Source organism: Gastrolobium bilobum, unplaced genomic scaffold, assembly GCF_033153095.1.
Source record: "Gastrolobium bilobum isolate Gb01-03AN ecotype WA unplaced genomic scaffold, APGP_CSIRO_Gbil_v1 utg16926, whole genome shotgun sequence".
In the NCBI taxonomy this organism is placed as follows: Eukaryota; Viridiplantae; Streptophyta; class Magnoliopsida; order Fabales; family Fabaceae; genus Gastrolobium; species Gastrolobium bilobum.
The window spans coordinates 5,778-31,269 of NW_026896421.1; the positions used below are offsets into that span (position 1 = coordinate 5,778).

Below are 25,492 nucleotides of genomic sequence, written 5' to 3' on the forward strand. Positions count from 1 at the left end.
ATCCAAGCAAAAAAAGAATTAGAACAAGTTCAAATTACGAAATCTAACAATTCCCTGAGGCATCAGACCCTAAAAAACTAGTGATTTATGTAGGAGGGCTTTGATAAACATCGAGGCCCCATTTTGGTGCTAGCATCATTTGTAAGCCAGTCAGCGTACTCAATCCCTTTGTGATGGACATGATTGTAGCAATGGTTAATCTTTAGTGATCACATGACTACTTCATGGGCATCAAAGCTTTTCCTACCAAGTTTTAATAGTGTTGTTTCCATGAACTCGAAGTCAAGACACTGGTTAAGTTGAAATAGTCCCTTACCATTTGATCCACGTGCTTTGACAATCCTCCTATGATAAAGTTTCCTTATGTCAAGAGACCATCTAACCACTAGTATTGGGCAAGTGATTTCTTGTAAAGGAGGTTTAACGAACACTTCGAGAGGAAGGGGATTAATAGGTGTTCCAACTATTTTTCAAAACTTTGGGGAGAGAATCTTAAAGTTGGAACAACAATTCAGGTTCATGTATGATGTTATTATGCTTCCAAGTCCTGTGTCTTCAATTTGAGATAGTCTTCAAACTCTGACAATAATCAAAATATTGTACACACTTAATTCATAAGAGGTCCTTCATATAGTAGGAGTATACATGCATCCATTGGCCATGATCATTCCTGATGAGTCCTCCATATCTTGTGTCAGCTTGGTGCTCCCCTTTACATTGCCATCAAAGTTCAGTTTTGACCACTCATCCTCTGAAGTGTTATGTATAGTCGACGTCCCCATCTCAGGATTCCATGCAGCTCAGATTTCCAGCGTTAAATTAGCGATAATACTAAGATCCATAAACTTTTTATTTGTTCACTTTTGAAGCAATCTCAGTTTAAAGGAACCTTTTCTATATTTCTAATCTCAACCTCTATAAACTTAGTTTCAGAGATAAATACATTTTTTGTTTCAAGAAAGTTATCCTCATCTACCTAAAATGGTAAAACCTTGTCATTATCTGATTTGTCATAACTTTTTCTCATTGTTGCTTTTTCCTTGAGCTTATTAAGGATTTGTTATTGCTGCAATTATGAACAGTGTTTAACTCAGAAAAGAGAAGTGAGTGAAACTTGAATATATATTCCTTGACCAAATGAAAGCAACCAAGTGTATGCGTGAATGCAACCATTCTGAGTCTTATTTTAGGATTCTAACTACGCAAAATCTTTGTGGTTTCATCATGGACCACTTCCTTCTATTCTGAACTTTTTGATACCCTTGGATAAGGGAAGAAGAGTGGAGATTACAATGATTAAGGAATGAGTATGGTTATTTTTCATGTGTGTGTGTACCATCTACTTCTTCCACCCCTTGAATTGGCATAAGGTCGAGAATAGAGACGAACTAGACCGAGTAAATGTTCTCCTTTAGAGTTCATTTTTTATCAAAAGCAAATAGGACCAAGGTTATTAGATATTAAGTATAAGGGTAGTTTAGCATTTCAATGATATTCTAACAAAGGAGCCTAATTTTTGACAAACTAATTACTCTTATTAATGGAATCAATATTTTCCATTTTCTCTCTTATACCTTTTAATAAAGGTTTTGTGCTTATATGACGGATTGTATGTCACTAGATTCTTATATTCGGTAGTATGTCTCTAAATCTTTACAACCCTCACCCAATGCATTAAAAATGATTCAATAAGAAATATATAATGGCATTCAGAAAGAAATATAGCAGAACAAAAGTTCACTTTGAACTGTTATTCTTATTTACATAAAAGTGGGATCTTGCAAGACAAATACAGAGTGTCTCACTATGCACATAAACTTACCTATGTACATGAACTAAGAAAAGCATCTGAACGAAAGGAAAGAGTGTAAAATTGCCTAGCCGCCATCTAAGGAGGTATACTCTGCATATAGAAGGCTTGCTTCTCCTTAAAGCTAATGCAGGAAGAACCATCTTCATAATTTTTTTTGTTGGCCAACAAGAAGAACTAACTTTTACGTAAAAAAGGCTAGTGAACCTATGCGTCTTTACACTTTATAACTTCCTCAAGAACAGAGGAACACTGCCATGTCAGTCTGCTAATCTGCTGCATCCAAGAAACAATTACAAAATTTATAAGCTACAGGATTATGAGGTCTCATGAAAGTTAATTGACCTAGACAATGCTGCTGGATTGGCCTGCAAGACTGGTGAGTTTTGCATTATGTGATTTTTTTCATCACCCTTTGATGGAAATGCTTTAAAGAGTTCTCCCCCATGAATTGAGTCTGCCTTATTATTTGTGATTCCGAGAGTTGTCCATATAGAGCTTTTTGCTGCTTCTCCTAGGTCATCAATCCTCAATGTTTTCGGAACCCAAAGGCACTTTTCTTTACTATTTCCTTTGCTATGTTCACCCCTCCCTACTGTGTCATTTGATTTGAGCATATTTTCTTCCCTTGAATGTTTTCCCAAGGTAGGGGAGTTAGGACCGGAGTTAGGACCAGAGTTAGGGATTATACTATTTGGTGATGAAGGTTGTGCTAGCCATGGGATGTTCCATGCACCCGGCACAGTAAAACCCCAACAAGCTGCTGCAGGATAGAGTGGCATGGTAAATCCTTGAGGGAGAAAAGCAGGTGGTGGTACTGGAGAGCTCCAATGTGCTGGATTCCATGGGAAAGGCCAAGGGGCACCCGGAAAGTAGGGAACTTGAGGTGGGAAGCTTTGACAATTCGGTATAACTTGTTCTTGGGACCCATTGATGGTTGCACCTTCTATTGACTTTGTTGATGTGACAGAAGATTTATTGGAATGATCATTTCCTTTTTCTCCGCCATCACAGGGAACAGGAATTCTTAGTTCTTCTAGTCTATTAAGTTCATTCCTTGTGCAATCGTTCGCTGCTTTATCAGCGAGGTTCAAAACAGATGTCATTGATTCACACAACGGTGCATCAGATCCAAATGCAAGCACTGTGGTATTACAATTCAAGGAATGATGATGGACTCCATTTGGCAAGTCTGACTGAGAATTCTGGATTGCTGCTTCAGGGACAGTTATCTGATGATAGTGAGGAGCAGAGTTCTTATTCTTCCTGCGACCAGCACCAACAGGCACATTCCTCATTGCCCCACCAGCAGTCCAATATCTCTGACAATTCTTACAAAAATGACGTGGTTGGTTGACATTGTAATTATTGTAATAGCAGAACTTGGTGTCCATGCTATTACAGCGGGGGCAAGGCAGTATTTTGTCTGGTTTTTTCAGGGTCTTATCTTGTGAATTCTCACCATGTTCTTCTTCAGACTTTGAAGTTTTCAAAGTAATAGCTTCCTCCTTAGTGGAGGGGTTGATACATTCTTCCCCTGATCTTGAGGCTGTATCAATATTGGTGACCTCTTCAGACAATTGGATGGGGGATCCGTCTTCCTTCTTACTCTCAGCTGGTTCCTCTCCCATTGTGTCCTGAATTCATAAAAATTCATGCTGATTATGTTTCTCTAAACTAAAAAAATTGATATAAGCAATGTATTTATATTATGAAAAGGATGGCTCAAACAAAAATTCACTGTGTTGAATTTCTGCCTTCAACAATTACAAATATGTGCGAAGTCAAACAAAATAACTATAGAAGTAATACTTATGCCACAGGTTCTCTAATTGAAAATAAACTTTGAGGCATATAAAATTAAATAAGAAAGTTGAGAACGCCGCAAGGAAAGCCACTTCATTAGAAGAAAACAAATTCAGTACCACAGCATATAACTAAAAATAAAATAAAAATTCATCACTTATTTAACATCCACATTGCACTGCCAAGTGCCAACTGTCAAAATCCCAAATTTGATATGTTTCATCTGCAAACTTATTTATCCAATATTTCCTCAGAGGTTGAAAATTTTACCATCCAACTCTAGTACACAGGCAAGCTAAAACTCAGGAAAACGAGCATAAATGAAAGGCAATCAAAGAGAAATCTTGAGCAGAAAAATTGAATAGTATTGAATTTCTTGATGAACCATGAGTTGCATAGCTGTAGCTCATAAAACTTCTCTTACAAGATAGAACATCAATTATAAATCCAAAAGAAGGCAAGGCTAACTGTGGTTGTAGAAAAAGTTCAAGGAACAACCAAGGTTGAAAGTAAAGCAAATTGAGCTCAAAACTGTAAGATGAAAATTCTATGTTGTTATCTTTCCAGACTTTAAATAACTAATATAAAACTCAGAAGTCAAATAGAAAAAGCATTTTTCACAAGCATACTACCACAACCCAAGAAAATGAGCCAGAAGAATCTTGAACAATGAACAATTTGTCATTTGTTTTCGGGAAGAATAGAGAAAATTAGAAAAGAAAGGAAAAATTAGATTCATGTTTATAGTTGTCAATGTTAAACACACTAACAACGTTTTGAAAGCTGAACTGCAAGCATACAAAGAGATTTCAACAAAAGGAGCTAGTGTCCAAGAAACCAGCAAGTATAGAAACTACATAGACAAGCATGCTCAGAAACTAATTCCTCAAATAATGCTAAATCCATTCTCCAAATTCAGAACCTGACAGACTTACAAAGTAGCTGAAGAACTATTCCAAATGCTTATGCAATTAGATTGGTACAAATGTTTTAAATTAAGCCATCAGAAACTCCAGCAGCAGCAACTCAAAGATAGCATGAAAACACTTGAACAACTGAATAATAATTGTAAATTTGAAATAAACTCATCAATTAAAACCCCAGATTGAACAAAATCCCAACTGAACATTGAACCCCTTCAGATAAAAATAAAAATAACACAAGGTACCACAGCAAGTCAACACAGAATTTCCAATGCCTATAAACGACGAAACTAACATCGACCCATTAAATCATTTCACATTTCCAATAATGGGTCACTCTCAAAAACAATAATTTTGAATACCTGGTCAATCTCATGCTCTTCACCTTCCTTGGCATTGAAAGAGTTGCTGGAAGAAGCATGATCCTGATCAACACCATCATCAACAACATCACCAGAAGATGAAGCTGGAGCTCCGGTGGAGTCTTTGGATCCGTCCGGGATCTCCGGCACCGGTATCGTCTTCCCAAAGAGCTTGATCGCCGGGTCTTTCGCTTCAGTCATTTCTGTTTCTATGTCTGTGCCTTTTTTTTATTTTTTTTTATAAGAAGGATAAAACTTAAAAAGTCTTTTTTTAGATAGGATATTATCATTGGGTTTGATTAATCTCGTGTTAGTCATAGAGATAGATTTGTGGGCTCTACCATCTAAAAAATCAAAAGAAAAGAAAAAAAGTGGCACACTTATCGAAGGATGTACAGGAGAGAAAGTTATCACATGTAGCACAAGGGTAGTTTTTCTCATTATTATTATTGATAATATTATTATTAATGTCACTACCAGTTTATTTTAGCGTTAGATCGATTATATTTATGGGAAAAGTGTTTGTCATTTTAAATGACACAACTTTGTGTCATTTTTAATGAAACTACGTTGTTTTGGTGTGTTTTATCATTATTTTTAATTTATAAAATTAGAAATAAAAAGAAAATGGAGGAGAGAGAATGTAAAAACTTATCAAAACGACGTAACTCTGTGTCATTTAAAATGGCAAACATTTTTCCCTTTTATTTATCCAATAGTTATATTTATTTTCACCTCTGTGTGATTATGATTCTCCATATTTATTGTTTTAACAATAAATATAAAAAATCATAACTATATAAAAATGAATATAAAGTATTAAATATAGGAAGAATACAGAAGGTTTTTAGAAGATTAAATTAGAATCATTGAATCAACGTAATCGATCTAACAGTAAAATAACCTGCAGTAACATTAATAGTCACGTTACTTGCTAATAATAATATCTATCTTTTATTATTATTATTTTCTTCCTGAAAAGCTCTAGATAGAGAAAGAGGAGAGAGAAAAGGAGCGACACATTGTTGCGGGCAAAAAAATTAAAATAATGTATTTAAATTAAATAATTACGCAATTAATGCTGTTTCGTAAAAAATTACACATCTACTGCACAATGTGACGCCAGTTTTGGGCGTCACATGTGTGCTCTATATATTTCCTCACCCCCTCCATTCAATTCACACCTCTTCTCTCACTCTTCATATCTCTCTTCTCCACCAACATTCCTTTATCTTTAATTTAGTATTTGAATTTTAGTTGTAATTCTATTTAAAAATGAGCTTAAATCCTGATTCTGTTCGTGTTGTGTTATATTACAATGGTAGGAAGGTAGAAGGTCGACGAGGTGTCATATTCGAAGGTGAAAAAAGGCCGACACGTATCCAACGCAACACAACCATTGGCGAACTGCATCAGAGAATTCGGCAGAAGTTAGGTCTTCAAGACAACCAATGTATCACTGAGATCACGTCAAGGGTGTGGCAAGGTGATAAATACATTAGTTTGAAAGTGCTTGACGATGAAGACTTGGAGATGACAATGGAAGAATTTTGCAACCAGTCAAGGACAGATTTTCTAGAGTTGTATGTCGACATCGTCGCAACGGAGAATGCTCACATACCGGTGAGGTCAGTTTATTTAAATTCTCCCCGTCTTCCAGCTTCTCCTGCCGCTCATGCGTCTCCAGTTGGTAACTTTTCTGAGGGAGATGAAAATGATCCGACTTGGGAAATGCACGACGAAGATGACGATGAAAATATGGCAATTGAAGAACATCTTCTGGCGGAGGATGCTAGTGCTTCAGAAGGAGATGAGTCTCGTGAGATGGGTGCGTCTGAAATTCCAATATTCCATCAACCAGTCGTCGCGCAAATGCCGCAGTTGAATGACGTTGCGTCTGCTCCGTTAGGTATTCCACAAGGTAATTGTTCCCATTTGTATACTGCGTGAATAAATAACTGATTTAATACCTGAATTAGTAAGTTCGTATTAAAAAATTATAATCCGCAATTGCAGGTGACACAGATGTTATTCCTTTTTGGGAAGGAATTCCGCATTATTCTTACATTGATTGGAGTTATCAGAGCGAACAAGAATCATGTACTGATGGTTTGGTGTCTGGATCGGCTTCAATACAAGGTCCGTGGCAACTGGGTGACATGTTATTTGTCAATCAAGAATTTGCGACAAAAAAAGATGTCCAAATGGCACTTAAGCACAACCTTATTAGGGAGCATCAAGAAGCCATTGTAATTGAGAGCACGCTTGCAAAGTTGTCCATGAAATGTTGTGCGTACGATCAAGGTTGTCCGTGGCGCGTAAGGGCGATCAAACCGGTGTTTCGTGAAAATTGGAAAATAACGAGATGGGGTGGAAAACACGAATGTGTGAATGAGCACATTTCCCAGGGTCATAGACAGCTCGATGCGGACGTTATTGCAAATCTCGTGATAGGTACCTTTTTGTATTTTAGATGTGTGAATGAACACGAATGTGTAATTAAATTCGTTCGATGTTATCGAGGCACTGATATCCTCTTCAATGCAGGGATGATAAAGTCTGAACCATCTGTGTCAATCTCTTTGGTGCAAGAAAGGATAACTGCTAAATATGACTTTCAAGTTTTCTACAGAAAGGCGTGGTATGTGAAGCAGAAAACGATGGCAATTATATACGGTGATTGGGAGGAATCATATGCTTTTTTACCAAGGTGGTGCGAATACATGCTTCGCTTTTCTCCAGGTTCATTTTATCATATACAAACTAATGATCTTTATGCCGAGCAGAGCTTAGTTTTTGGAAAAAAGGTTTTTCATCGCATTTTTTGGACGTTTAGACAGTGTTGTGAGGCGTTCAAATTTGCCAAATCCGGCATCCAAATTGATGGAACTCATTTATATGGAAAGTACAAAGGGAAATTGTTGGTGGCCACAGCCCAAGATGGTAATAATGAATGTTTACCGATCGCATTTGCCATCGTAGAAGGCGAAACTTTGGAAGCATGGGATTATTTTCTCGTTAATATTCGTGCTCATGTGACTACGATGTCAAACATATGTTTGATATCCGATCGGCATCGAAGCATAATATCTGCTGTGGAAAATAACCCTACTTGGCAGCCGCCAAATGCGTATCACGTATTCTGTATTCGTCATATTGCAAGCAACTTCAATCAAAAGTTTCGAAATGAAGATTTGAAGCGGATGTTAAAGAATTTAGGTATACTCATTGACTGAATGCATAATTATTTCTTTCCATTATGACTGTCAATTTATGTTTAATTCGTTCATGTCCAATTTGTGCAGGTTATACTCCAGCAATGGTTGATTTTGAAAGGAATCTTGCGAGTTTCCGTGAAAGTAGTCCTCAAATTGCTGAGTGGAATGATGCGATTCCTAAGGAAAAGTGGTCGCGTGCCTACGATATTGAAGGACGGAGGTACGGTCATATGACAACAAATTTGGCTGAATCTGTCAATAGGGTTTTGAAGGGGGCCAGAAATATGCCTATAACAACATTGGTTAAGCATACATATAGCAGATTGGTTGCATATTTTGTTGAGAGAGGAACAAATGCTCTTGCACAACTTCAATCAGCTCATCGTCACTCCAAACATGTTGTTGAATTGGTCAAGAAGAACCAGGTAGATGCAACAGGCCACCACGTTCGTGCATACAATGTTGAACATACTGTATTCGAGGTTGACGCAGGTTGGGAGCGTTCATATTCTGTCAACCTCCCACAGAGATACTGTCAGTGTGGAAAGTTTAAGGCCTTTAAGTATCCGTGTAGTCACGCCGTTGCTGCTGCGTTAAGTGTTAGGCAGAGTGCGTTCACTTACGTTGACGACATCTTCTTGATAACTAACTTGGTCGAGGCTTATTCTTTTCCGTGGGAGCCAATTGGAAACGAGGAAGCAATACCTGAAATTAGTGGTGCAAAGATTATTCCTGATTCTACTATGTTGCGTGCAAAAGGTCTTCCAAAGTCAACTCGCATCCGCAACGAGATGGATGAAGTTGAGACAAGCCAGAGCCGTATCAGGTGTGGACTTTGCAAGGAACGCGGCCATAATCGTCGGCGATGTCCAAGTCGTGGGAGAAACGACTGATTTGCATATTATGTAATTATTTTGCTGTTGGTTATTTATTGCATGAATTGTAATGTCCGTTATGTTGGACTTTTTACTTTCCGTTTATGTATGTTTTTAATCTTGTATTATTAATTAGCTGATGCTGTTAGTTACCGTAATATAAATGCGCAAAGAACGATAACCAAAACATAAATAATAACGCATAGTGAATAGTCCAAATAATATAATAATATAGCGTCCACAAAATAACAACATGCTACACTCATATGACATATACAAAAGAACAAAATAATAACAATATGAAACAGTCCACAACATAGTGAATACTCAAAATGTCAATGAAACTAGGACCACGGTGGCCATGGCCTATGTCGTGCATCCCTATGTGGCAGTATACGTCTGTCCCAGACTGGGTCACCCTGATGCTCCTGTGGAGGTGGAGTGTGGAAGTCATCCATCGCCGCACGGATGAAATCATCTGATGGTCCTGCACTGCTGCCCGACACATCAAAAGGGGTGTGTCCCTGACTGTGAGAATCCGTGGCTAGAGTCTCCCCACTGTCATGGCTCTCTGCAATAAGGCCTACAAAGCGATACAACTCCATCGTGTCCTCTGCAGACCAAAAGGGGTCATCGGCATCAAGTCCCTGTGAATAGGGCTGGAAATCAGGCTGTGAGGATGTCGGATCCGCTCCTGCCATAGCCATCGGACTAGCCTGGAAAACTGGCTCCTGCCCGCTCATGTAAGGGTGCTCAGACGCCGCCTGACTAGGACCTGCCGCATACTGCGATCCGTGATGATAAATCGGCTGTGACCCGTAAGTAGGACCAAATGCTGGAGGTCTAAACCATCCCTGAGTCTCGACCACTGGTCTAGGTGCCATAATCGGGACAGGCTCAGCAGCAACTCTCTCACGTGTACGTCCTAATCCGCGTCCCTCCCGTCTATTACGAGGAACATCCACGATCAACTGAGGATCAGGCTGAGTCTGCACGGGGGGTGCCTCAGGTCCAGGCTCATCAACTCGTGAACTCTCACAAAACATCCCAATAATCCGGCCTATCTCCTCGTGGATATACTGTAGTCCAAATCGAGGAACCTCCTCCGCCGTTGTTGCATGATAAAGCATTTCAAGACCGTCAATCTGCATATTACGAAAAAATGTTAGAAATGTGAAACAAATGTAAAATAAGTACAAAACTCACCATGCGCCCTATCTTTGCTGCCCTTCGAGATATGTAGCGCTTTCCCCTCTCTCTGTACCACTCCATGTACGCATGATTAGGTGACATCAAACCATATAATGGAGGTGGCAGTACAATATGTTGAATCTTGGTATTCCATCGATCAATGTGAGCCCTGAGCTTACGTCTCCAGTTCTCTTCAACCTTCCCCCGTAGAGTATGATCATGTATTCCTCTCAATTTTCTAGATTTTTCCGGGATGGGTTGATTAAGACCGAACTGTCGCATGCACCTATCCAGTTGACATGCCTCAATTGTGTGGAAGTAGATAATAGGTGTGGGAGCAAGCCACAGATACTGCTGCTCTGGAGTCACGTCTAGCCACTCATATTCTATATATGGCTGCCACACCACCTACAAACAAAATGTGAAACAATATATAGAGTTACAAAAAAAAATAAACCCATAGACAAATAACATCACCGTAAGTATCTAACACCAAACCTCATCTCTACAGAGTGTGTCCAATGTTGCCCGATAATGGGTGACCTCATGAGGTTTAAACTTTTGTACAACATTAAACCTATCAATCAGAAACATTATCAACCATACATAATCGTCCAAAGTCAAGAAGTATACAGTTAGTATATACATTATTAACCATACATTATCGAAATCAAATGAAGTAAATAAATCATACTGGCATCCATAATGTGTGCCCGGCTCTGGATGAGGAGGAAGGGGTGGAGCAATGGGTGGGAATCGTATCTATGCCCAAATTTGAAGGAGAATATAGCAACCACCCATGTCGCTTTGACGGGCATCTGTCACTTCACACAAATTCTTGAACAAGTGTGTCAAAACTGCAGATCCCTAGCTGAATCGACCAATGTCCTCAAATCCTCCACCTAGCAACGGGACAAGCCGGCAACCAAAATTGCTACCTCCAGACTTGTCCGCCAGCAACCAAGTCCCCAACATCCGGGCAATGCGGGCTTTTGTGAAGTAGATCTCGGCAGCATGATTCCCCTCATGATCAGTCCACTGGGTATAATGCCGATCCAAGAATGAGATGCGGAGGTCGCCGGAATGATGGAACTCACCGGCCTCTGGAACATGTCCAAAAACAGCAGCACAAGCAGCGTGCCAATCCTCAGAGGTCGATCCGATGACAACAGTACCGTCGGTCGGCAAGCCCAAGATGCCTGCCACATCTTGTAAGGTGATCGTCATCTCACCTTGGGTCATGTGAAAGGTATGTGTCTCTGGTCTCCACCTCTCGACCAGAGCACTAATTAAAAATGTATCTATCTGTGATAAATTACGCAGTTATCACGTGTTAACGAATTTTATTAAATAATTACATAAATACAAAACGACATAAATAACATACCTGGATATGTTGCATCCTGGCAACATGTATGAAACCCGCCTGTCTGAGGTACTCTTGCACAACTTGTGGAATAGCACCGGTAGGTGGGCCCCCTTGTGGCTTCCCACGCCTAGTCTTAATCTTTCTTACATGCTCAGTATTCCACACTCGCTGTGAAATATGACCTTTTTGCGTCCTCTGACGAAGGACCTCCCACCTGTAGGGTCTAGGTATGATCCACATGCTGGGATCGGTGAGCTCTACATCCGAATCAGATCTCGAAGAAGATGATGACTCAGCCATTATCCTCAACTAACTACAAAGTTATGCACTCCCGCATTAATAACATCATACATACGAAATTTACAAAGTCTCTAACACTATTTATAAATCACTAATTAATATGCTAAACCCTAATACATAATTAAAAATCGGTAATAATAATAACTACGTAATAATAATATTACTATATAATTACAACATTCATAGCATGACACAAAATTTCTAAGTGACTATCCTAATGTTCCAAGTCTCTAATATACAATCAATCCTAACATGTATTACTAACTAGCACTGTAATTTAAATGTATACATATGAGGTATTATGACCTTACCTACGTTGGCAGAGCTTCGCTACGAACCGCGGTTAGAGAGAGGTTGGAGAGAGGTTAGAGAGGTAAATGAGTAAGGAGTGAAAAAAGAAAAGTGGGGTATATATAGGTTGCACATGAGACGCCCTCTTTGGGCGTCATGTGACGCCCAAAGATGGCGTCTCATTGTGCAACAGATATGTAATTTTTAACAAAACAACATTAAATGCGTAATTATTTTAATTAATTACATTATTTTAATTTTTTTGCCCATTGTTGCGTGGAAAGAGTTTATTGATTGTGCTTTTTTCGATACGCTTATGTAGATGGGGGCTGGGCTGCTACCTGCTACATCAGATGCAAGGATGAATTTGAGCCACAAGCTCTGTTTGTGGCATTGAAAAGTTTTTTTCCCCCTCTTTTTCCCGGTTCATTCTCTGTTGGGATCTTGCAAAATACATGTCCCATTTTTTTTTATTACAAATAGCAATTTCACGGTCTCTCTCAATCCAAGTCAGAACTTTTCCAACAGAGTATTAGTTGGAACAATACCAATCCTATTTCTTTTTACTAAGAGAAATTTGAACATGGACCAAAAATTATATATAAGGTTAGTTAAAAAAGTGTGTTATTTACGTTAATATTAAACGATTCATAAAAACATTTGTTATAAACTTGAACTTTTCAAAAGGATGACGGAGAGGATATATCCCTTGTAGAGTCAAGTATATTAACGTAACAATGACAAAAGAAATAGAAATATGAACGGGAGCTCTAGGTGGTCACCGTTGAAGTCTCAAACAAGCTAAGAATAAGGGGAGATGTGATTGGACTCGTTATGGCTGGTGAATGGAGATTTCTGCTGAGTTTCATCAAGGTGAGTAATTGAGAAGAGAATGAGTATAGTGTAGATAAAATTCCCCTAACATGGGAAGAGCAAGGAACTAGATCTCTCATGTGAAAAAATGGTCATGTAGTCATGTTATTTGATCACAATTACTCATTTAAAAATTATACACTTTCCTTTCTCTTAACTCATCATCAATGAGTAATTGTGATTAAATAACATGACTACTTTTTCACATGAGAAGATCCATTCTCCCGAAAAGTGATGTTATAACTTTTATAGCTTTGTCCATATGAGTTTGTGTGACTCCTCACGTGTAAGGGTCAAATATATATGAAAGTGAGGGATAAGGAAGAGTAGAAATGACCATTTGTCCTTAGGTGAATGGATGACCCATTTTTATTGGTCTGTTAAAATTCCTACATAATTGTTGGAATAGAAGATTCTATATGTTGTTATGATTTGCTGTGATATGTATAACTGAGTCCTAAAGATAAATAACTACACCTAATTACAATAGGACTCAGTTATACATATCCTAACAAACTACAGGTTACAACATATCACAGCAAATCATAACAACATATAGAATCTATCAATATATTGAGTCCGTAGAGTGTTGTTAGGATATGTATAACTGAGTCCTAAAGATAAATAACTACACCTAATTACAATAGGACTCAGTTATACATATCCTAACAAACTACAGGTTACAACATATCACAGCAAATCATAACAACATATAGAATCTTCTATTCCAACAATAATATTTTAGGAAAAGGATTCTATCATGTGAGATTTCACATGACTTGGTTACTTGAAATAAATGAGAAGATCCACTCTCAACATTTTATAAATTTGTGGAGCCCACTGAGGTGTGGGTTTAAATGGTTTGATTTATTGTGAAAAGAGTTCGTTGGAAATTTGACGGTTTCTTTAACTTCTGCGTCGGTTTTTGTTATCAGGATTATGCGTCTCATATAGAAATTTAGCTGAGTTAATTAATTGTTATTTATACTGACCAAAATATGATTTTTTTTTTTTTTTTTTGATAGACGATTTTGTTTGCTTTATTATGATAGGTTGGAGTGTGCATTTTTTTTATTTAGTAGTCAATGTTTATTTAGCTATAATTTTTTTTTGAATGGAAAGAAAAACTGTAGAGGGAGATGCTTCAAGGAATAGTTCTATAGGTCCAATATTTTATAAGATAGTAAAGATCCTATGAATTGTTAAAACATTTGTTATATCGAGTAATAAAGAATTTAAAATCTTTGTAATTTTAGAGGAAAAAAATATTTACTATAAAACCTTAAATCCCCATATATGTGTTAACGGAAAAAGATAAGGGAAGATCAATGGTTATGAAAATTTATTGATGTTCATTTACTTTAAGAAAGCTGAAAACCTCGACAATTTAGCATTTAGTTTTAAAAATAATTAGATCAACAAGTGTAAATCCTATGTATAATCAATAGGGCTGAGGTATTTCTTTAAGCCATTTAGAAATTCTCTTTCAACATAGAAAAACATGACGATGCTATGAGTATTTGAGCAATTATTGTGTATTTTGAATTGTTTCTGTTTGTGATTGATATGTGAGAAAAATTGTATATATATTGATAGCCATATTTTATAGTTAGTTTCCCGTAGCTTCCTTTTGGTCTCCTAAGAATTAAAACTAACACTCTACGGAGTGTTTGATAGAGAAGAAATTTTTTAAAATCCGGGAAATAATTATTACCGGAATGCAGTGAGAAATATATGTTTTCGGGAATGTTAGTAAAATGTGTTTGGCATGGTAAAATTTTCTTGGGAATTTATGGTTAATTTTACTGAATGTGTGTTTGGTTGGTTGTGAGATATTAGTGGAAAAGTGAAGTTATTTTACGAAAATAACCTTAGCTTTACGTTTTGTTTGAAATATTATATTGTGGTGAAGAAAACGAAAAGGGTTTGCTGTGAGATACATTCATTAAGAAAGACATAGATTTGAAATAAGCTGGTCAACATCTCTGGTTTGATTGTGAACCTGTGGTTTCCCGAAGGCCGTATTTGTTGAGTCATTGTTGTGGTCTTCGTCGACGGACAAGCCAAACTTGTAAAGCAACTCATTAGGTATAGTCATCTGTTCCAGTTGTGTGCAAGCTGTGCTTCTTTCATGTTTTTGTTCGAATAATGTATGCTTCTTGTGGAATTAATTAGGGTGATATGAAGGAACCAAATTTTATTTTGATTTTACATCCTTCGAGCTTGATGGGTCAAGGTAGGTTGTGAGATTTGCATTTACTTTCCTCATCTCTGAGTCGACGAAATAATAGTATTTAAAAATCATAGGTCGAAGTTGAAATAATGAAAAAGAGGGTTAGGTTTGTTCACGGATGATATGTTATTCTACTGCTTATTGGAATTTAAATTAGGGTCAAATGTTACGCATTTATCGTTCCCTTCACACAAAAAAAAACGATTGAAGACTAAAATGTCTACTTGGGGTGGGGTAAAAATCACATGCAGCATAGGAACATTGTGTATGTCCTTACAATTTTATGCATGATTGTTATTGTAGGGTTGATTCCACTCTTTGTCTGTCTGTGATATCAACTGAAGCTTGAAGGTAGAATGGGTGGAGACGGTATTGGTAAAATGCGGGTACAAAAGTGTTTTTTCTGGGGATTCATCATGTTCATCCTCATCGAAGCTGACAATGTGTGGGTGTGGAATGAGGGCAGTTTTGCGGAAGTCTCGCACACCAAGAAATCTAGGAAGGAAGTTCCTTGGGTGCCCGAACTTCTCAACAAATGAGAAGTGTGATTTTTTTCAGTGGGTTGATGAACCCACTTGTGCTAATTGCATTAAGAAGGACACGTTGCTGAAGCTATTGGTTGTTTTTCTAATTACTCAGAGTGTAGAACTTAGGCTTGTGTTATATAACAAGTAGTTAAGTAGTTGACTTGTAATTATGTATTTACTTTGTTAACTTTTTTGTATGTCGTAATGATGTTAACAAACAAAGCTGTAACGGCATGAATAGTAGTAATCTTGTAGAACCTTAACATGATGTAGTGGGTTTTAGTGTTAGATATTTGTCTTTGTCGGCTGTGAAGTATGTTATATAATTGTCCCCTTAGTAGTCTTTGCTGTCAAGTTTCAACTGCAAATACTTATGTATATGACTTTTATTTTGTATTGACCTTGTTTCTCACCATTGTAATTGTTAGAAATATAATGTAATTAGGGTTTCCTTATTTTGTATTAGGTTTGGGTTTAGCCCATTAGTTTGTCTATATATATTGTACATCCTTCATCAGTTTAATACACACAGTATTATTTCAAATGTTCCTATCTTCTCTCTCGTTATTTAACATGGTATCAAGAGCCTAAGGAACTTTGAAATTTTTTTTCCGGTGAACCCACTGTTCATCGTCGTTTAATTTTTTTTTCCGGAACTGTCTCATTGTCAGTTTTCGGAGGCTTTTCTCTCCGTATATAGCCTCCAGAACTTCTGTCTCGTCCAGCACCACCGTCCGGTGACCTTTTCCGGCGATCCACATACCGCTGTGCTCGTCTCAGCAGCGCGGTTCCAACGGCACCGGTCGCGTCCCCAAACAAGGTCACACGCACCCTCACGCGTGCGTGACATTTCGGCCACTCTCTTCACACCGGCGGCGCGTGGAGGCTCCTCTCCGCTCGTGGCTGGTTGCGATCTTCTCGTCTCCTTGAGTAGGTTCCGGATCTGGTCTTGTTTTGGTGTTTGGACCTCTTTTTGCGTTGATGCACAGATCCCTCTTCTACCGGTTAGTTGTGTGATCTGACTTTCTGATTTTTTTTTTCTGATCTTGATTATGGACTCTCCTGTCTCCACTGTTTCTGGGACTCCAGCTGGACAAAAGTCGGAGTCTACTATTTTTTCAAATTATATCCTTGCCTCGTTGAGTGTGGATAAATTGGATGGGTCCAACTATGATACTTGGTCTTCCGATCTGCGACTTTGGTTGGATGGGCAGAATTATATATCTCATCTCACCACTAAGGCTGAATCTGTGGCGGACAATGAGCGCACACGATGGAAGATGATTGATGCTCAGTTGTGTAGTCTCATTGAAGCTACTCTTCATCCGTCTATTAAGCAGATTTTTTGACCTGCTAGTACTTGTGAAGCTATTTGGAGTTAGGCAAAAGCATTGTACACCAATGATACCCAGAGACTCTATGGTGTGTGTCAGAAATTGATGACTACCTTTGTTCCTCGGGACTTCAATTGTCCTATGACTGAATATTTGGGGAAAGCTCAGAGTCTACTTCATGATCTTAATGAACTTCTGCCTCTCACTGGTGATGTTACTAAGGAACGGGAACAACGTAATACACTTTTTATGTTGTTCATTTTATATGGTTTGCCTGACCATTTATCTGCCAATCGGGATCAAATTTTGGGATCTGCTATAGTTCCTACACTGGATTCCGTGATGTCTACCTTTCTTAGGATTCCGTCCAAGCCCTCTACGTCACCAGCACCTCCTATGATGCATACACCTCCGGTGGATTCTGTTGACTCTTCCGCTCTCGCTGCTCAAGGTTATGGTCGTGGACGTAAATTCTCTAAAGGAAAATTGTTATGCACTCATTGTCATCAGACCAATCATACTGTTGATCACTGTTGGAAGCTTCATGGCAGGCCACCTCCACCTCCTCGGAATCCTCATGTTGCTCAGGCCTTCTCTAGTACCTCTGCTCCAGGGTTACCTTCCGATGTACAACCTCCAGCTGCTCTTCTTAACGAATTTGTGATTTGGTGGTCTGAGAAGCAAACATCAAGTCCTACTGCATCTATTGCTCCCATTGGTAATTCTTTTGCTGGAATCTCTCAGTTGCATTCTATAGGCCCTTAGACTCTTGATTCTGGGGCTTCTGATCACATTTCTGGTAATAAGTCCTTATTCACTTCCCTTTGTACTACTGGTTCTTTTCCCACTATTACTATGGCCAATAGGTCTCTGGTCCAATCATGGGGGATTGGCACGGTTCTTCTTTTACCTAATTTATCTCTGGATCATGTTCTCTATGTTCCAGATTCTCCTTTTAACTTACTTTCTGTTAGTCGTTTGACAAAATCCATTGACTGTGTTGTTTCTTTTACTAAGACCTCTGTCATCTTTCAGGATCGGAGTTCGGGGAAGGAGATTACCAAAGGATGTGAGTCTCAGGGCCTCTATCAACTATTTCCCTCTTCTTCAGCTTGCTCCACTGTGGATTCTCCTCTTACTATACATGCTCGTCTGGGCCATCCTAGTCTTACAAAGCTTCAGAAGATGGTTCCATATTTATCATCTCTTTCCAATTTAAATTGTGAGTCTTGTCAGTTTGGGAAACATACTCGTAGTATGTTCCCGAGTCGTCTTAGTCGTCAAGCTGTTTCTCCTTTTTCTGTGGTCCACTCTGATATTTGGGAACCAAGTCGTCATTCTTCTACTTTAGGATTTAAGTATTTTGTTACTTTTATTGATGATTATTCCAAATGTACGTGGTTATTTTTAATGAAAAATTGGTCTGAGTTGTTTTCTATTTTTCAGTTATTCTATAATGAAATAAAAACTCAATTTGGTATTCCTATTCATACTTTTCGTAGTGATAATGCATGTGAGTACTTATCTCATCAATTTCAAAAATTCTTTTCATCTCATGGCATTCTTCATCAAACCTTTTTCCCTCATACACCCCAACAAAATGGTGTAGCTGAGCGCAAGAATCGCCATTTGGTTGAAGCCTAGGGAGGGAGGTGCAATGGGGCTTTTCAATTTTTAATCACATGTTGATGCTTACTTTACTCTATAACTTCCTAAACAACAACAAACCATCATAAATTTCAAATTCTAAAATCAATTATTTCCCACCCAAAACATGCTCATAATTATCATAACTTGAATCATCAAAATAAAACCATGGAAATAAAGGTTTATTACCTCCAATCCCTTGTACAAAGCCTAGAGAACCATCTTTAAGCAAAGCTCCTTAAAAAAATGCAATTTCCCCTCTTTGATGAATAGTGACACAAAAATGGGGGAGGAAGAACTCCTCACATAATCAACTATAGCTCAAATTGATCGGTGGAATGGATTCATTGGGTGGTTTGCAATCAATTTCATGTAGTGGACTTTGTGGTTTGGTTGAAGATTGAAGGAGAATCAAAGGAAACAAAATCAAACCCTAACCTTCCTTTCCATGAGTGCAGCTTGGGTTTTGAAGGGAGAGAAGAGAGAGAAGCTGATGTGAATAGTAAATTTTTAAGTGACTTGGTCTTTTAAGCACATGTGGCTTTCCAACCGGTTGTTTTTCTATCGCGTATTTTCACTTAAACTGACCCGGAACTAACTTAAAGCTACAAACATATTTTTATTTCTCTAAAGTCATTTTCATTAATTTTTATTTCTTAAGGAACAATATTCCTAATTCACAGTATGGTTTCTGCACCGTTTTTGACGAAATGCACTGTGAATCACTAACTGTACATGTTTGCTTACGAAACTTAAAACTTATAAACTTATCATTCTTAGGCTTATTTTGACTTGTTTGGCATATGTTGGACTTGCTTATTCTTATTTCATCAATTATTTATTTCCTGGACTCTACCGGTTGCTTAAACAGCAGTACAAAATACCCGGTAGAAAACACTATTCACGAGATTTTCACGGAAAGTGCCAGGCTATACAAATTTTTGTTCTGAACTCATATTTGGCGTCAGAATCATCAAGTTATGTTTCTAAAATTATTTAGCTTATTTAAGCTCTACGGGTTAATTCCCAAAACTGCAAATTATCCGGCAGAACGCACTGTTTATAACCTAGTCATGATTACAGCCAAAACACTCGAAATCAAGCTCTGAATCTAATTATGACATTTAAATCCTTAAATTAAACCTCAAATTAAGATTTACAAGTTAGGGTCATTATAACTAGATTTAGGTGAAGGAAGAGGATATTTCAAGTCACATGGGAGACTTGTAAGCAACTTGGTAGGTTCCTTGACGATCAACCAGTTCTTAGACCATATTTGTTAGCACCATGAGTGGAGTGGCCTACTTTGCATACCTTGAAATAAGGGTGAGGAACAAGCTATGTTTCAGTAATTAATCAGGCTAAGACTTCAACACTTGAACCACTTCACTCATTAGGGCTTTTACTTTTGGGTCACGGTAAAGGCATTGAGTAGCTACTTCATTTCCCTATAAGCACCTTTATATGAGAAATGACATTGAGGTATTGGATACATCAGTTTGAAGTAGCCTATGATGCATGGACACTGACACGGGACACGGGACACGACACGACACGACACGCCGATACGTTAATTCTAAAAAATGACATATTTCGACACGTTGGGACACGTTTTGATATTAAATAATATTTTTAATATATATAATATAATTTATATTTAATAGTTATAACGGTCCATAATAAGTCATATAACCAATCAAATATTCAAATTCCATAATATAAATATAAACAAAAATAATTTTTCGTACCTTGTTAATTTTTCATGTCAAATTTCATAACAGAAAAAAATTGATTTATAAATGATTTTTTTTTATTTTTAGTTAATAAAATAAAATTAAGACTAAAAAAAAAAGTGTCCCAGCGTTGACCACGTGTCCGAAAAAGTTGACTACGTGTCGAAAAAATATGTCGGAGAGTTGACCACGTGTCCCAAAATGTTGACTGCGTGTCGGATGAGTGTCAGAGGTGTCCAAGCGTGTCCGTGTTGGACACGTGTCCGACACGATATTTTTTTAAAAAAAGACGTGTCCGGGTTTGTGATGAGGTAAAGGAAACACATGATGGGATAAGGGAAGCACATCCAGTAGCGGTTGAGACAGCAAGACCATTAAGGCAGAGGAAGACCCCTGCATGGCTTAGAGACTTTGTGTGAAACATTCCCTGCAGTAGTGGATGCCACGTGTGGGAAGTTAGTTAGTCAGTTGCTGTAAAGAAGCAAGTTAGTTTGTTAGTTGTAATCGGTTGGTTGGGTATATAAAAACCCATTCATTGTACATGTAAAGGACTGATTAATTGAATACAATTTGGTTTCCTTTTGTTACTTTTCTCTTTCTCTTCGCATCTCCAACATCTGGTGCTTTCATCCCGATTTGAACTCAACCATGAGAATCCAAGAAGTTGCCGAAGAATTACGCACCGAATTTCGCCAAGAAGTGCAGTCTACACGTTCAGATCTGCAACAGCGTTTGGATCAACTTACAGAATCGGTTCTTCAAATGGACAATCGTCTTCGTGAGTTCATGGCTCACACCCAGAATCCGAATTACTCGAATATACCCCAACATACGCATAACATGGGTCCTTCACACCATTCTATTCCTAGCTCTCATGCTGGAAACGTTGAACCTATGGATCAACGATGTCTCAAAACTGTTAAGATGGAGATTCCCTCTTTCAATGGTGCTGACCCACATAGTTGGTTTTTCAAAACAGAATTGTATTTCCATTTGCGGAGTATTCCATCTCAGTTCAAAGTTCAACTTGCTGGGTTAAAAATGGATGAGTCTGCGGCACCATGGTTCCAGTGGTTGTATAGTACTAGTACGATAAATACATGGGAGAATTTGGTTCGTGCAATTCATCAGCGATTTGGAGCGTCTGCGTTCATCGATTTGAAAGGTGCCATTTCCAAACTGTCTCAATCTGGCACCCTCCTGGAGTATGTTCGCGAGTTTGAAGGTTTGCTTAATCAAGTTCCAGATTTTTCTGATGATGTTCTTATGAGTTTCTTCATATCTGGACTTCAACCAGAATTGCGTAGTGCAATTCAACTTCAATGGCCAACCTCATTGCACCATGCCATGCAACTTGCCTTTGCCTTTAATTCCCATCTTGAACAATTGTGTTCTTCCTTCTCTGCCAATTCCATGAAATCCTTTTCATCTTCTTCCACATACCAGAATACCACCAAACCCTCTTCCACCAATAATCAAACACTGACTACATCCTTCACCTCTTCCACTACCAACAATTCTGTTCTGTCCACATCCATTCTACCAAAATCCACATCCTTAACATCTTCTTTACCAATACGGAAGTTCCCTAATGATGAACTGCAATGTCGTCGTGACTTGAATCTTTGTTACCATTATGATGAGAAGTGGTCCAAAAGTCATCGATGCAAAACACGGGTTCTTCTTTTGATTGGAGATCCCAATGAGTCAGATGAGGAGGATGAACAGATACTTTGGCAAACTGATCCGAATCAGTCTCGTCCAGTTGATGCTGCTCTTCATGCCTTATCAGGTTACATCAATCCTCGTTCTATCTCCTTTACTGCCTTTATTGCTAATCATATGGTTAGAGTTTTGGTTGATTCTGGCAGCACACATAATTTTGTGCATCATGATATAGCTTCTTTGTTCGGTCTCACATTGACTAAAGTGAAAAAAATGAGAGTCTTTCTGGGCAGTGGTGATTTTCTGATTTGTGAAAAGAAGTGTCCTAGTGTATCATTACAATTGCAGGGACATTCCATTGTGGTGGATTTATGGGTCCTGGCTATACCGACTTTTGATGTGATACTTGGCATTGAATGGCTTAGCACACTTGGAAGGGTCACACATGATTATCAATCCATGTCTATGGAATTTCTGCATAACAATGAGTTGGTGGTTCTTAAAGGAGCTACTCCTACATTGGACCAGTCTTCTCCTATTACATCTTGCTTCACATTATCGGGTTTGGATTCCACCAGCTCTGACTTAGCTGCATTACAGGCGAATCTTGCTCCAGATTCATGGGATCTTCTCCTTCGGTTCTAGTCTATTTTTGCAGTTCCTCAAACTCTGCCACCATTCCGTAATTATGATCACTCCATCCACTTGGAACCAGGTTCTAAGCCAGTCAATGTTAGGCCCAATAGATATCCATATCATCAAAAGGAGGAAATTGAGAAACAGGTCAATGATCTCCTTACTAATGGGTTCATTCAGCCTAGTCACAATTCTCTTGGTTAGGAAACATGACAGTACATGGCGCATGTGTATCGACTATAGGGCACTCAATGCCATCACCATTAAAGATCGATTCCCCATTCCCACCATTGATGAGCTTCTTGATGAACTCTTGGGGGCTGGTTTTTATTCCAAGCTTGATCTTCGAGCAGGCTATCATCAAATAAGAGTACGACCAGAAGATGTTCATAAGACCGCTTATCGTACTCATGAGGGTCATTATGAATTCTTGGTGATGCTTTTCGAATTGACTAATACTCCTTCAACCTTTCAAGCCATGATGAATCAACTCCTCAAGCCTTATCTTCGCAAATTTGTCATTGTTTTTTTAGATGACATACTGGTCTATATTGTATCCTTCTTAAGATCATTTAACTCATTTACATGTTGTTCTTGTTTTGTTGCAGCAAAATCAGTTTTATGTCAAATTGAGTAAATGCAGCTTTGGGGTACAAGAGTTTGATTATTTGGGCCATATGGTTTCTGCTACTAGCGTTCGAGCAGATCCTAAAAAGATCTCTGCCATGCTTGACTGGCCACTTCCTTCCACAGTGAAGAACCTTCGAAGCTTCCTTGGTTTAACGGGGTATTATAGACGTTTCGTGCGCAATTATGCTTCGATTGCAGCACCACGGACTGACCTTCTCAAGACAGATCAGTTTTCATGGTCCTCTAATGCTACTGCTGCCTTCCTTGCTCTCAAACAAGCCATGGCCGACATCCCTGCATTGGCTTTACCTGATTTCTCTACTCATTTTATTGTGGAGACGGATGCATCCATGACTGGTGTGGGAGCTGTTCTGCTTCAAGGTGATAAACCCCTTGCCTTTTTTAGTAAAAAGCTTGGTCCTCGTATGAGTGTTGCTTCAGCCTATGTGAGGGAATTGCTCGTCATAACTGAGGCAGTAAAGCATTGGAGACAGTATCTACTTGGCAGTCAGTTTATTATCCGAACTGATCATCGTAGCATTAAGGAATTGCTCTCTCAGGTTATTCAAACACCTGATCAACACCGCTATGTTTGCAAATTACTTGGGTATAGTTTCTCAATTGAATTTAAATCGGGCAACAGTAATATTGTTGCTGATGCTTTATCTCGTCAATTTGAGGATACTGATGTTGCTGGGTTACTTGCATTTATATCTTCCCCTACATTTGATATTTTGCAACGCATTCGGGAGGAAAATGCTAATGATCAGGAGCTTTTGTCCATCCATGGACAGCTTTCTGTTGGCAATTGTCCTGATCCTGCTATCACTCTTAAGGATGGACTCCTTTTCCATCACCGTCGGCTTTTATTGCGACCACATTCTTCTCTCATATTGGAGCTTATTATTGAGGCTCATACCACTCCAATAGGAGGACATGCTGAAGCACTCCGCGCGTTCTTACGACTGTCAGCCTCTTTTTACTGGAAATCCATGCGTCGTGATGTCAAAGCTTTTGTCCGTGATTGTATCATCTATCAGCAAGTGAAGTCAGGCCCTATCCCTTCACAAGGATTATTGCAGCCTCTTCCAGTGCCTGAGGGAGCCTATGAAGATCTTACAATGGACTTCATCACCGGTTTACCAATTTCTCACGGTTTATCTACCATCCTGGTTGTTGTTGATCGTTTTACTAAGCATGCTCACTTTGGAGGTCTTCCCTCTTCGTATGATGCACCTATGGTTGCCTAATTGTTCTGTTCGATGGTTGTTAAGCATCTTGGTTTTCCCAAGACAATCATCTCGGATAGAGACAACATTTTTCTTAGCAATTTTTGGGTTCATTTGTTTCGACTCAGCGGTACTACATTGAAGACTAGTTCTTCCTGTCATCCTCAAACCGATGGACAATCGGAGGTCACTAATCGGTATCTGGAACAATATTTGCGGGCTTTTTGTAGTGAGAAAAATAATCAGTGGTCCACCTTTTTGTGTTGGGCTGAGCTACACTATAATACAGCTGTGCATTCATCTATTAAGATGTCTCCTTATCAAGCTTTATTTGGTAAGATTCCTACCATGATCCCTTCTTATTTACTAGCTGAAGCTTCGGTTGAAGCTGTTGATTTCAATTTAGGACAGCGTGCTGAATTAATTGCTAGCCTTAAACGCAATCTGGACCAGGCCAGGAACCGTATGAAAGCATATACTGATAAGCATCGTCATGAACGCATATTCTAGGAGGGTGATTTGGTGTTAGTGAAGTTGCAACCATACCGACAAATTTCTGTTGCTCGTCGTGGCAGTCACAAGCTCTCCAAACGGTATTTTGGACCTTTTCCCATACAACGTGCTATTAGTTCTGTAGCTTATCGAGTAGCACTTCCAGAAAACTCCCGTATACACCCCATCTTTCATGTTTCTGTTTTGAAAGCTTTCTCTGGTCAGCCTCCACCACATCTTCCTTCGCTTCCAGAAGCTAGTGTTGATAATCACCCAGTTCAGCAGCCCATTGCTTTTCTCATGTCTAGGGATCGTATGGTGGGTGACCAGTCACGTAAGGAATTTTTG

At 38.7% G+C, this 25,492-nt stretch overlaps 2 protein-coding genes across 2 annotated transcripts; one reads left to right on the forward strand and one right to left on the reverse strand.

The window, feature by feature from the left end:
- Nucleotides 1-1,750: 1,750 nt before the first annotated feature.
- LOC133299660 (cyclic dof factor 2-like) lies at nt 1,751-5,102 on the reverse strand. The gene is made up of 2 exons (XM_061499142.1): nt 4,902-5,102; nt 1,751-3,447 (listed from the first exon to the last, which is right to left on the reverse strand). The coding sequence occupies exons 1-2, from the start codon at nt 5,100-5,102 to the stop codon at nt 2,128-2,130; spliced, it is 1,521 nt and encodes a 506-aa protein (XP_061355126.1). The 3' UTR covers nt 1,751-2,127.
- Nucleotides 5,103-6,725: 1,623 nt separating this feature from the next.
- LOC133299654 (uncharacterized) lies at nt 6,726-9,012 on the forward strand. Its single transcript, XM_061499136.1, has 3 exons — nt 6,726-6,822; nt 7,449-8,120; nt 8,207-9,012. Exons 1-3 carry the CDS (start codon nt 6,726-6,728, stop codon nt 9,010-9,012), a joined length of 1,575 nt encoding a protein of 524 aa, XP_061355120.1.
- The last annotated feature ends 16,480 nt before the right edge of the window (nt 9,013-25,492 follow it).